Source organism: Ceratotherium simum, chromosome 11, assembly GCF_057802395.1.
Source record: "Ceratotherium simum simum isolate JZ-2026a chromosome 11, ASM5780239v1, whole genome shotgun sequence".
Taxonomy (NCBI): Eukaryota; Metazoa; Chordata; class Mammalia; order Perissodactyla; family Rhinocerotidae; genus Ceratotherium; species Ceratotherium simum.
In genome coordinates, this window is record NC_141910.1 from 17086256 (window position 1) to 17100555 (window position 14300).

At 40.8% G+C, this 14300-nt stretch overlaps 1 protein-coding gene across 1 annotated transcript in view; it reads right to left on the reverse strand.

Moving 5' to 3' along the window:
- The window catches only part of ANTXR1 (ANTXR cell adhesion molecule 1), a 221384-nt gene that overhangs the window by 157448 nt on the left and 49636 nt on the right, over positions 1-14300 (reverse strand). The window contains exons 4-8 of the mRNA XM_004435592.3: positions 10251-10332; positions 9625-9658; positions 8346-8425; positions 5686-5754; positions 4047-4127 (exon numbers count right to left, since the gene is read on the reverse strand). Of these exons, the coding sequence (XP_004435649.3) occupies positions 4047-4127; positions 5686-5754; positions 8346-8425; positions 9625-9658; positions 10251-10332 (346 nt within the window). The remainder of the gene's footprint in view (positions 1-4046; positions 4128-5685; positions 5755-8345; positions 8426-9624; positions 9659-10250; positions 10333-14300) is intronic.

Sequence of the window (14300 nt, forward strand, 5' to 3'; positions counted from 1 at the left end):
GGACCAGTGAGAGGACCAAAACACAGGAATCAGATTGAGGAAGCAGCGAATCCCAGGACTTGAATCCATGCCGTGGGTAGTCAGCTGGTAACCCAGTGGTGATTTTCCATTTCCTCAGACATTCGTGGCTGCATATTGCGGAAAGAGCAGGATCTCTGGAGCCAGACCTGGGTTCAAATTCCCTACTCCATCATTATGAGTGGGAAGACTTGTGGCAGTTTATCCAACCTTCTTGCACCTCAGTTTCCTCACCTGTAAAACGGGGATAATAAGTCCTTCTTCAGAGAGTGGTTGTGGAAGCGCCTAGCAGAGGAGTTGGTGGAGAGAAGATGCTCAGTGAATCACAGGGATTTTTCTTCTTCACAGGCCTCATTACCATTGATCCTGAGGGTTTATTTATTCGTCATCTAAGGGGATATGGATGAAGCACCATCATCACAGATTTCCTGAGAGTCTTGATTTCAGGCATGATTGTTCTATTGTCAGACTTTGTATCTGACTATAGTTTCTCACTGTCTTGGAGTAAAATACCATGGTCTTCAAGGCTCCCGTGAGTTAGCCTCTGTTGGCTTCTTCACTTCATCTTCTGCCATTCTCCACCTTAAGCACTGCTCTTCGTTCATCCTGCTATGCACCATCTTAGGGCTGTGCTTTGCCAGGAATTTTCTATCCATGTTCTTCCGATGAACAGCTTCATTTCATCCTGCAGGTCCTCTATTCAGAGGATCCTGCTTCTTTGTCAACCCCTTTACCCTTCATCTCAGTAGTACGTTATTTCTTTTATACCATTTATCACAATTTTAATTGTACATATTTATTTATTTACTTGTTTTTATGTGTCTCTCCCACTAGACTGTAAGTTCCACCAGGGCAGGGTCTCCATCTGCTTTTCTTGTAACTGAATGGCCAGAGTCTATCATAAAAGGTTTTCAATGAGTACTTGATGAGTGAATAAATATTAGCTCCTGCATCTTGATTTGGGATTTAAAGATAAGGTCACCATGGGCTGAAAACTTTATGAACTGTTTGAGCTTATTGAAAGCTGCTCTGCACTCCTATTTTGGATAATTAAGCCGAGTCCTATTTTATTATGAGAAAATAACCAGCCCCCACACAACAGCCATGGGAACAAGCTGGAAAGGATGCTTCAGATGGGGGGAAAATTACCAGAGCTTTCTTTTCAGTATCCAGAAGGAGAAATGAACCTACTTCTTAAAAATAGTTTGCCAACTTTTAGGCCATAATTATTTCTGTCTGACTTGAGAAAGATGAGCCCTGCTACGCTTGTCCCTGTTTCTCTGTCCAAGCAAACGAATTAACAACTGCCATAAACATGGGTTTCAAGTATTGGAAGGATCAAAACCACTAGCATAACTCCAAGATAAAAGCTCACAAGAATGTTATCATTCAGCTAAAAGTTTGGAAACTGAAGTCTCAAATATTTTTTTTCCCTCTTTGGGAGACTGTTTCCCTAAAATTTTTAAAACATTTTTGGAGTTATTTCCATCCTGGGGTGGGAGAGCTATACAAACATCTGGGATCATGTTGAGCTTGGGTGAGTTGCTAAGGTTGAAATATTCAAGGGTAACACTAATTTATGCAGATAAAAATATTCTAATTATTTGGGTAGGGATCAACTCTTGAATGATGTAGGCACATGGCTGATAAGAACCGCTGAACAGATATGAGTTGTCCCAGTTCAGAATCCAGCCATCTGAAAGCAGAACTTCTGTGGCAGCCTCATGATTGGGCTCCAACCTCTGGGTCTCTCCAGCCTCCTCCTACATACACGGACACTGCCATTAGATTCTCTTCTTAAATATCACTTTTTAGGTGTTCAAAATGTTTCAGTGATTACACCCACTAAGTTGGAGTCAAAACCCATTCGAGGCTCTTGTCAATCTGTTTCCAACCCAATGTCTAGGCTTCTTCCCCCTTACTCCTGAATCCATCCCCAAACCTCCAACCAGGCAGATAGATAAGTATGTTATTATTACTATTGTCCTCGGAATTTGCTTTGCTCTTTTCCATCCCTCAGGTTAAGATCATGTGATCTCTTCTCTGGTGCGACCCATCACCTTCCTTGGTTTTCAGGGATTCAGTTCTGCCCCACCTTCTCATGAAGGCTCCAGCCCAGAATAATCCACCTCTGAACTTCCAAACGATTCATGATCAGCCCCCAATCCTGCTGTTAATCACGTTTTGCACCCTTTGGGTGTTGTTTCATATGGTTATTGCACTTCTTGTTGCTTATATTGTCAAGTAGGCTATCTGAGCCCAGAAATTATTTAGAGCAGGGGTCCCTCATCTGGGGATCCATAATTGAGACTGATACTTCTCTATCTTTTTAATAATTTCCACTTTCTGGTTAAGGTAGTTTGAGCATCTTTCTGCTCCTTGCAAACAAACACGTCCTGAATAAATGACTGTCATCTGTAGATATTTAAGATAGGTATTCCCAACCTGAGGTGGGATTATTCTTCACAATTCTGAAAACTGAAGGTTATGTGTTGTAATGTTCTGAAAGTACACCTGTGGCACTTATTTAAAAAGGCAGATTTAAAAGATGCAGATTCCTTGGCTACATCCCATACTGACTATAATAGAATCTCTTGGGGATAGGGCCTGGGAATTAGCATTGTAAACAAGATTCCCAGGTGATTTTTATGCATATTCAAGAAAACTTAGAAGATCAGGGGGAAACTAAAATTAACATCCCTCGGATGATGGGGAAGGGAAGTAGAAGACGAAATAATTCATGTGCCTTGAGTACCTATTCTGTGCCTGGAAAAATATTAGGTATTTTCACCAGTGTTATTTTTTGTAATCCTCAAACAAGACTATGATGTAAGTCTTATCATCAATTCCTTTTTACAGATAAGGAAATAAGTGAAATAACTCATCCATGGATCTAAAATGATAAGTCATTGGGCCAGCATTTAAACTCTGGGATGACCAGCTCCAGAATTCTTACTTCTCACTCTGCTTCCCACTCTGCTGGACTTCTTAGCAAACCTTGGAGGGAGAGGGAACGTGAAGGCACAGCCACGTTGGAGGTTTCCTAGGTCAGTCTGGGGGAGATGGGCAGATCCTGAGCCCATGGCTGGTAACCACTGGACCAAGACCCCCTTGACATCTTAAGAGGGCAGTGATCCTCTGAGCTCTGAATTTCATCCTGGACTCCGAGTCTGGAGCCTGGTGAGCTCCAACTGGAGAAACCACTGGCTGTCTGCCTCGTCACCAAACCTACAGGTGGAGGTCACAGCGCCTCTGGACTTTGTTATAGGTGCAGCACACACACTGGCCTTCTGGCTGAGGCTTTAAAGACCAGCGGGATCCAGTAGTCCAGCTGGACCAAAGGCCTGGCCTGTGAATGGATGGTGGAAAAGAGAGACCCCGGAAGCCAGTGTCCTATTCAATGACAGGAACAGGGTGATAAAAGACCATTTGTGTGTGAGAACTTCTTCCATTCAACACTAGTTGGGATGGAAGGGAGGGCTGGTGAGACTGTGCAAACCCTGGAGAACACTGAAGCCCTCATATTTGGGGATTATAGGTCTAAAGCAGTGGTTCCATTAAAATCACCTGGCCAGATGATTTCATTGGGCAGCCAAAGTAGAGAACCACTGGTCGAAAGTGCCTCCAATGGCCAAGTGATACAGGTTGAGCCTGCAAATGCTCTGAAGGCAGCTTGCACTCAGTCATGACTGGGAAAGGTGAGGTCTGTCAAGTGCACACCATTGACCACAGTCTTTCCAGTATCAGAACTGGGGGCCACCTGAAGTTTGGCTTGCTGCCAGAGCGGGCTTCCCTTCAATTTTTAATTTTCCATTGTAGGGTAGAATTGGCTCAGGAGAATGACAAAAAGAAACACGTGTCAAAGGCAGGAGAGAGAAGTGGGACATGACGGACACAAAGATATATAAAGGAATGTTGTCTCAAGCAGAAGAACACCAGCCTTAGAGAGCTGGAATTGGGGTATTCACAGCAGATCAAGGGGCAGAAGATGCCCGAGTGTCCAGTCTCAGAGGAAGTGCTCTACTCACTGAGTGGATGATGCCTTGCAAAGCCTGAAAGCCGTCATTTACAGGAAACACATGATCCTTACTGTCTGCGATCCGGGCCAGCTGAGAACACAGCAAACACACATACATGGAGACGTGTCAGGCTTGGACGTGGAGAACTAGGAAAGCCACCGGGTCCAGAGGACTCCATCTACTTTTAGAACCCAGAGGAACTTGAGGCCATCACTGGACAGAGGGCCTCACTGAAAAGCCCTCAGTAATAATGAGCTTACCAGCGGCCTCTCTGGAGCAGGCCCAGAGGGTCGGCTCCAGCTTTCACATTTGTTTTATTATTTTTCTTCTTGGGATCAGAGGTAAGATTGCCCAGCCAGATGAATATTTGGCCTGGGTTGATGTATTTATGGATTTGGGGGCAGGCCATTGGCTTGTTTTTCTCCCATTCACCCAAATTTCTGTTGGCAACTATATTCGAATCAAACTGACTCAAGTTTCTTTCAGAGTAACTTCAAAAACAAATTCAGGCTTTGGTGTTGGGCGAAACCAATGAATGGGGACTCTTACCTTTCACCCAAACTGCTCATTGAGGAAAGGACCCTTGCAATTGGTTGGGCTGCTAGTGCTTTGTGGAACAGAAGACTAGAGGAAGGAGAAGCTGATCTGCGAGCTTTTCTGCTCCAAACCTCTATGTTCTATGATTGCTACAGTCAGAGTTGGTGCCAGGATTTTTACTGATTGCAAAAGTAACACATAATCATTGGGAAATTTCAGAAAACCCAGCAGTGTTAAAAGAAAAAGAAGAAAAGCTATTCACAATCCATCTATCTATCTATCTGTCTATCTATCTATCTCTCTATCATTTATCTATCTATCTATCTATCTATCAATCATCAACCGTCCGTCCGTCCATCCGTCCATCCGTCCGTCCATCCATCCATCTATCCAACCATCTATCATCTTTCTATTATTGTTAATTTGATATATGTAGTCTTACTTTTCCTATGCAAATATACACGTTTATTTTAAAAGTGGACTCATACTATTCACACTGTGTTGTAACCCTATTTTATTCATTTAACAACATGTCATGAGCATTGTCCTATGTCATTAAAACAAAAAGAAATTATGAACTACATCAAGGTACATTAATTTAGGTTGTTAGCAAATTTTCACGATTTACTTATATATACTTGTACATGTTTTTTGCCCAATTGCCAATTATTTCCATTTTTTTTGTATTGAAAATGCATTGCATTTTTAATGGGAGAAAAGGGATGTTTGCCATTTAAATAAGAAAATCAGATTCCTTAAATTAATCTAAAAACAAAAAAACAACCAATAAGTTTTCCAACTTAATTCAGATCTGTTTTGACACCTTAACAATTTAACAATTGTTTGTTAATTAGCACTTTAACATCTACCAAGAAAGTCAACCGAAAAAGATGCTGCCTGGATGATCTGTGTTAAAGACCCTGAAGTGCATCAGCAAATGACTTCACATCCCTTATACATCCAATAATTCCCTTCCTGCTTAGCATTTCTGGAAAAATGATCTATCTAAGGGGTATTTATGCTGCTGATGGATTCTCTGCACAGAGTGCGCATGTGTTCTATCATTCACCAGCTTGGTATGCTCCCAAACCTGAGGAACCCATGATCATACCTGTGTTTCATTGAAATCCTTCACGCCAACACAGTAAACAATTGCACCAAGATCTCGGGATCTGTTAGCCTGGGTCAATGAAAGAAAAGACATTAGAGAGAGAAGCAGTGGCAAACATACTCCTTTTGGATTAGCCAGACTAACCTCAATGACCAGGTATTTATTGAGCACCTACTGTGTGCCAGGTACCGAGAACCACAATGGAGAGGATAATCCCTGTCTCCAAGGAGCTCCTACTCCAGTGAACGTCACACTCTAACATAATTCATGGTGGACATGAGGGGAGTGATTACTCTAATGGGAAGTGTTGAGAAAGATCCACAGAGGCAGAGTCTTGATGACAGGCTTTGAAAGATGAGGGGAGGAAGCTGTAGGCTAAAATAAGTCAGATTAAATATTCTGGAGAAATGATTTTCTTTTCTATTCCTCTGATGGATTTTTATTGGCATAGTTTTCAGCATGGTATAACAGAAAGGAAGGAATCTTTGGAACCTGATATACCTGGGTTTGACCCCTGGCTTTGCTCTGTAAAGCGTTTTGGGATTAAATGAGATAATATATGCAGAGCTCCTCACACAAGGCCTAGAATAACACAGATGCTCATACATGTCAGGACTCTTTGTGAATAAGGTCTTTTTCATTCCCATAGAATACATTGGTTTAACAGTATGGGAATTATGATCCATATTTGAATAGGTGAACCCATCACCTTTTCTACAATTAAATATTGAGAGGGGAACACAATGAATAACATCCAGGTTTTGGTTTGATTTGAATATTTGATTTATTAAAGGCTGTGATATCTGATTTCCAGGTTCTTCTGTGTTTCAGAATAGAAAACAAAAATTGGAAATTCTTGGCATATACAGTAGGTGCTTAATAAATAATTGATAGTAAATATATAGCAGGTGCTCACTGTATGCATATTGATTTGAATTGTGGTTTTGTTTTCCTCTTTTAATACTCAAACCCATTTGTGTCTAACGTTACATTTTAGAAGGGACAAAAGTATCTATCTTTTTCCCTGCCTGTGAAAAATATTCCTTGTTGCTTTCAGGATAAAACAAACTTTTAGACACAGTCTGGCCCCAGCCTTATCTGCAACAACTTCTGTTACTCTTCTTCTCCAGCTGGGCTTTATATAGAATTATTGAAAATAGAAATGTTCATTTTCTTTATATCTTGAGCTTTATCTTTTTTTTTTTTCAGAAAGTCTCTTTCTATTGGCATTGGCACGCCAAATATTTTCCCAAGTTTGTATGTGCCATACCTAAAATTCTTTTCTACTAGCCCCTATTTTAAGCCTCTGTCACCCATCATTTATTTTATATTCAGTTATTTCCTTATTAGGGTTTTTACTTTATTTGACTGTTTAGCGCCCAAATAAGCCATTTTGCATTCCCTTTATACAGTGAGTTTCAACTTTAGAATACAGAAATATATGATTTTCCAAATGCTCAGGGAGTGTCTGTCAGATTTATTTGTGTGTTTCCCCATTGTGAATTATTCTTTATACTAGTTAGGGGTAGGGGAGAAGTAATGTGTTTACTCATGTAATTTCCTCGTGCTCTTTACCAGCAGAGGTTTGGAAAAGCTGAACATTATACATGGTAAGACCCAGGAGGGCAGCAACTGTGCCCTACTCACCTCTGTGTCCCTAGAGTCCAGCAAAGTGCCCAGCACATGCCCGGCTCTCAGTTAACACTGAACGAATGACTAACTGAATATAAGCTTCTTGCTTGCTAAGGGAGCTGAGTTTAAACCCAACAGTAGTCAAGAGCTTGAGGTAAGTGTAACGCTCTGACTGACTCCTCCCCTAGAGGCCAGCCTCTCCCTCCCTCACTGCTCGTCTTCTTCCCTCTTACAGTTCTTTCTAACTTGGCCTGAACGAGCCTTTGTCACTCATGAGGCTTCCATACATTCCCAAGGTGACCTGGTTTCTCGGGCCAATTACACATATAGCTCAAATCCAAAACTTGAAAGGAAAGGATTCCCTAAATACAAACATTACTTTTCAATTCTTGAATAAACCTCTTTTTCTGAATCTCTTTATACAAATTGAAAGCTTCACTTAGAGAGAATTCTTTCACTTGCTTTGAGGAGTACTTTTTGAGAACACGAAGAAAAGGAAAACACAAATATTGAAGGAGAGATGACAACTGACTTTGCCACCAATTTATGTTCAACTTTGGTTCCTAGAGTGAGAATTTCAAGGATTAATATATTCTGACAAGATTGGCTCTTACATATTTCAAGTAATTCTTTCCCTTCCTCCTGTTTTTAGTAGAAAATATGAAGGAAAATGGAGGAAAAATGCTACCAATGTTTTTGTTTAAAAGTGATTTATAGTATTTTAAAACTGCTAGATCAATATAGTGTTTTCAATAAAGACATGATAGATTTTTTTATTCCTCAAAACATAGAGTAATATGCAAATATTTTTAAAAGGGAAAAATGTCTACCATGTCTGAGACTTGAAAATTCACTTAAAAAATTAATTATTATTATTATTTTTTTACATATGAAACACTATTTCATCCAGAGGTTTTACAAAGAACACATCATTTTGTGTGAGTAGAAAGACTGTAGCCCATTTCAGAAGGAAGAAGCTCTGTTTCCACGTCTGTGTTTAGACAGACACAGGCCAGGCCATCACTTACCTCTCTCTCTGAATAGAAAAAGAGATCTTCATGGAGTTCTCCATCAGTCAGAGCAATGATGACACTGGCTGTCCTGTATCCTGCTCAACACAATATAAACCCACTCAGTCCATCCTGCTGCACCAAGGGAAACCCCTTCTCAGCCCTGTGAGTCGGGCTCAACCACCCGAGGTCAATATCGTGAGAATCAGCAACTTTTCTTTCATGACTGGAAGCAACTCCAGCATGAAGAAGAATGTGGGGACAGAAAAAAAATGGCCAAATCTGGTGCAATCGTCACTAGACTGAGAGCTGGGAGTAGCTCCAGTGAATCAAATGTGATTATTTTCTAATAACAGACCATGTGATTGTCACCAAGGTCTGACAGCAAACTCTACCACCTGGGCAGTTCAGGGGTCCTTCTCACATGCTGTAGTTGACCACATGCACCACCCCTTGAAAAGTCTGGCAAAGAGTAATGGTCATCATGATTTACAAGCTGACTGGAAGTTCTTATAGCAGTTGGCAAAACCTACTAGGATTCTTTCAGTGATTTTTAGACTCCTAGTAACACTGCTGAAGGTTGAGTTACATTAACAAGTGTTGGTGTTGATACTGGGTGTGTTCTGCTTGTTGCATTTAGAATGAAATAGGAAGTGGGCACCTCTATAGGCCTGGGAGAAAAATCCCCACTGTAATATTAGATCTATTTTAAGAGATTTGTCCCAAATAAAGAAATGCTATCCAAGAAAGACACTGTAGTAACAATAATATTAGCTAAAATTATAATAATAATCAATATTATTTCTATGTGCTAGTTATTCTATTAAGTACATTTTAGGCATTTTTGTTTTTCATTTGAATGAAGGAAAGTTTAAACCAAACTGGTACCTTAATCTTAGTATCATATCCAATTACAGTAATGAAGAGACTTGGAGCTCAGAGGACAGGAAAATTAAATTCGACATAAAAATCCAAGACTTTACTAACCCATCCAAGTATTTACTAATTTAATGAATTCAACATGCAGAACCCTTCACGGGCATTACAGACTGTGGCCCATAATGGGATCTTAATTACTTTTATGTAACTCTTCTTGGCATCAACAGGACAGTAGGATTTGATCTGGTGCGTGTCATCTTTCTATGCATTCCTTCTTTGTGATGAAGTGTGTGACCAAGGATTATAGACAATATCATATATGTCTTTTGAAGCATGAAATTACTGAGGCATTTTTTCAGAAGCAAACACAGAAAAAAAGTTAAATAGTTTATAATGGTAATTTATAATATAGTCTTACCTTGACTGTTTTCATAGTAAATCTGCTCACTGGCCTGAAAAAAAGATGAAAGAGTCATTAGACATATAGCCACTGTTTGCCCTTCCAAATGCCATATTGGGCAGTGGGCTCTGGTGTTGGAGATGCAGCCATGGCTCAGTCTTGATTCTTTATGTAATTCACCCAAGCTTCCCTCAGATATCAATGGATGACATTCATCTAAAGTTGCCCTGACATTGAATTAATATACTCGTGAACATGGATCAATGTCTTTCATCTCATAGACTAGGACTTGTTTTCCTTAAGGTTGAGGTCATTGAAATTCTGTCTCAACCACTGAAGCACCATACAGAAAAGTTTACCTTGGGAAGGATGGGACTTGCATACAGCATGATTCAAGAGTGCCAGCCAAGCATTAGCTAATAAATCCTACATCAGTGTCAGGGAAGGAGCCAGGAAATTCATTCCTTCAGTTCTTTTGGATAGAATTATCAGCGTACAAGCTTATGGGAAAATTTTTTTTACTCTCTTACCATTGGGTGTTATTCAATTCCCTTAACATATGTGCTTTATCTCATCAGCCATCTCTGTGCTGATGTTTCCATATCACACTTTACATTTGGAATTTAAAACTATTTTATAATTACCCTTTGAAATCCTTCATGCATGTAAGTGTCTCCTCCTGGCAGAACCTTCTGGAGTTCTTCTAGGCCTTGACGGATCTGTTCCCTGAAATCCAAAGACAGGCTATTAGTCTTATTAGAACATTTTTTACTTTGCTGTTGATAGTCATATGCATTAGTCTTTTTCTTATCTCCATGGATACTGCTCTATTGTCCCAACAGTTCGCCAAAGCCTATCAGTGGGAAAGTCTTTGTAGTACATTACCCATTCAGATCAGCCATAGCGTAGGATGGGTGAGATTTAAGGACTGAGGGAAAAGGACCCTTCCTCAGGAATCTCCATCTGCTCGTGAAAGTTTTCCATTCCCTTAACAGGACAAAGTTTTCATTCTACACTGGAAATGAGTCTTAAAATGCAACTGCTCCTGAGGGGACACAGCAACTTGGGCACTTCTACATCAAGAAGCAAATGGCTCAGGTGATCCAGAAAGAGGCGAGTACCCAGAACCCAGGGCAAGGCCACCACAAGGAACACAAGTGGGAGGGGCAGGCATCAGAGCAAACTCTGCCACCCGCGTGGCTGTGCCACAGGAAACCGTGTAGTCAGCTTTGAAAATAAAAGCCCAGGCAATCTACACTTCCCAGGACAACCAAGAGTGCTTTCTGCGGGCTGGCGCCTGTGTTTTCTTTCTCTGATTGCTCAAGGCACGGTGAGGTAGGAAGAGGAAGTGGGTTACGGCATTGGGAAAGGGTCAGACAGCAGTAGGAAACGCGAATGGTTTGGGGACCAAATAGAACCTTTGTGGCTCATTCTCTCTGGGATGTAAGATGTCTACATCCATGTTTCTGTCTTTTAAATAGCTCCATATTGTGCCGAAAAGAGCAAGAAAGTGTAATTTCTGAAAAAAACATTAACCTTCTTTATAAACTGTAAGCCTATGAAAGGGTTTGAAATTACCTTCCTCCCACTGGGGTGTCTTCAGTGGCAGAGGGTGGAGGGGCACTATTTAAATTACGAAAGTTAGCTCCTTTTGAGCAGGGAAGGAAGGGGACGTTTACTGAGTGTGGCCCTGCTCAAAGATTTCTGATTTCATCCTCACACTAACTGCTCAAGGTGGGTAGTATCACCCTCACGTTACAGATGAGACAATTTGGGTTCAGAGAGGCTAAGTAGGAGAGCAGAGGCTTGAGGGCAAATCTGTCTGACTCAAAATGGCTTTCTACTCTGCCAAGCAGCCTCCTAGCATAGAACAGTGCTGAAGAAGTGGGAAGTTCTCCATAACACACGAACTAGTGCAGAGCAATGACCATTTCTAACACTGTCTGACTACTTACCATGTGCCAGACCATTGATTCCTGAAGACAGAAACACTAACACTCGTGTGATTTTGGAGATTGTTATGTATGTTAGAGTAGAATATATGACAATAATATCACAAAGGATGAGTGGGGATTATACGGAAGTATAATATTAAAGGGTTCTTCCATCATATGAGAAGTGGCATAACATTAACTTATGGTAGCCTGTTATAAAATAAGGATGAATATTGTAATCCATAGAGCAACTGCTAAAACAAAATGAAACAGAAGATGTTACTATAGATCCTACAGAGGTCAAAAGATAATAAAGGAATATTGTGAAAAACTTTATAGAAATAAATTCAACGATTATAAAGGAAATGAATAAATATCTGTGCATGCTACTATATATAAATTATACCTCACTAAAAAACATATAGGAAAGGATCTTTCTGTGTCTACTACAATACCTGGAACATTATAGTCATTCAACAAATATTTACTAAAGAGGGGAGAGGAGGGATCAGAGGTCTCCGCCGTTAATCACCCTGGGAGGAGGTCAATGTTGGGGGCGGGGATGAGCTTCACTTGGCCACGTGGAGGGAGGCCAGGTAGGAGCTGACCTGGTGACTGACCCTAGGTCTGTCCCCATGTGGTGCTTATAAACCATTCTCTGTGTTGTACTTCTTTACATTATCCCCAGTATTTCAATAAATCCCATCAGAAGGCATAGTTTAATGTCAACTCTATTGTTTGATAATGAGAAAGCACATCTATCTGTCCTTTCAGATTTCATTGTTGTGCATTAGAAGGAGTGATAAAGATGACAGCAGTGCCACCCACCGAGGCAACCATCGGGAGGAGAGCAGATGACATTAGCAGTCACCTGGCAGAGGGCAGTTTTGTCCTGCAGGTCGGCAGTTTCACAAGGGTAACGGTGGTGGCAAGGTGGCGTGAGGGTGAGGCTGAGATATGAGGGTGAGGCTGGGATAGGAAAATTGGGGTTTGTCTTCAGCACACGGAGGTGAAACCCTTCAGAGTAGCTGGGGGGTGCTATAGAGGAGGGGGCTACTTTGTGAGTTAGGTGGGAGGAGATTGGACATTAAAGTAAATGCAAAAAAAAAAAGTAAATGTGGTCTTATGTTTAGTCATGGACTAGTGAAGTTTGGTACATGGTGGTAACACTAAAACTAGAATATTGTGTTAAGACTGAAGCTTAAAAAAGAGGGTTTATAAAAGGCATATTGGGGGTGTGGAAAAGGTTCCTTGGCTTCGCTGTATTTTTTCCCTGCCAGATAAAGTCTGGGAACGGGGGTGTTTTCTCTAAGCTTATTTCCTTTTCTTTACAAGTGTTTTCTTGAGCTTTCTATTTTTTTGGTACCAGAACAAGCAAAGGCTGTTTTGGAGACTGTCCTTATCCTTGATACTTTGTGTCTGGCAAGATATGAACTCGCTCATGCAAGCAGTGATCACAACCTCCCCGTATACCACCCTTACTTCTCAAAAGATCAAATGACTTCTGGCCCCACCTCCCCACTCGCTGCCGCTTCTCTAAGCACCCACAACATCTAAGCAAACAAAACAGATGGTTTCATGGAAATTGCGGGTCTGTTTGAATTCTGGGACGATAGAACTATTAATAAGGGCCTATTTTTTTAATGCTCTCTTAGAAACAGAAGAAAATTGGGAGAAAGATCTTTTAAAAGGGGTGATAAGAACTGCTCTGAGGGCTTGGTTATTACCAAATGAAATGTTATCTTCCTGGGAAATGAGAGAGGCCGGGAATCCTACAAAGAGAGGCTGCTATTAAAGAGACTCCTGTTTTCCTTAGTGGTTTCACATGTCTGCCAGCGTTCCTACTTAGAAGTTAAGGGTTCTCAGGTCACATGTCTTGTGTTCCTTTTGCAACTCCCACAACACTTAATGATGGGCCTAGAGTAGGTTATCTGTTGTTGAATGAATGATTCCAGTTTGTATGCAACCATCTATCCATCCATTCATTTCCACAACTATTTACTGAGCGTGCACCATCCACCCAGCACTCCACTGGTTTGTAGGGGTGGGGGATGGGGAGACTCAGTCACAATGTCTGCTGGACTTTCTGTTGCCCTGGGAATTTTTCTACACTTCATGAAGATTACTTTCTGGGATTCCAGTTGTGTTGTGACATTTTGATAATATTTACTGATGAAAACATTAAAGCACATCAAGAAGCACTTCAAAAAGCTTTTATCCCAAGTATTCCAGTGAAGCTCCTACTGCAAAATCCTTCTTAGGGTATGCAATGTCTACCACATTTCCAGTCTATAAAAACAACTAACCCCAAAATAACCCAACATCAGCTCTGCACTGTCAACTTCTTGCCTCCTATAAAAGAGCTTCTGTGGAATTGGACTTTTCTCAAATGTCCTGCAGTTGTTGGCTTCAGAGTCTCGATTTATATAGTAAACACACATCACCATTACCACTAATGCTGCACTCACAACATTTCCAGATGGCCTTATGGCTCCTGTGTTAACTACAGAAAACACAGAGTGAACAGAACAGAAGGACATAGATTAATCAAAGACATTTTGCTACTACTTTTGGAGTCATGAAATTCCCCAACCAACTCTAATCATTTGTTTATAATGTATACAAATCATAGCCTGTTTGGGACTTTTATCTAAGGATAGGCCAACATGATTAATGACATCAAGATGCATGTTGAACCAAAGATCCTTTCCTATATTTTTTTTAGTGAGGTATAATTTATATACAGCAACAGGTACAGAT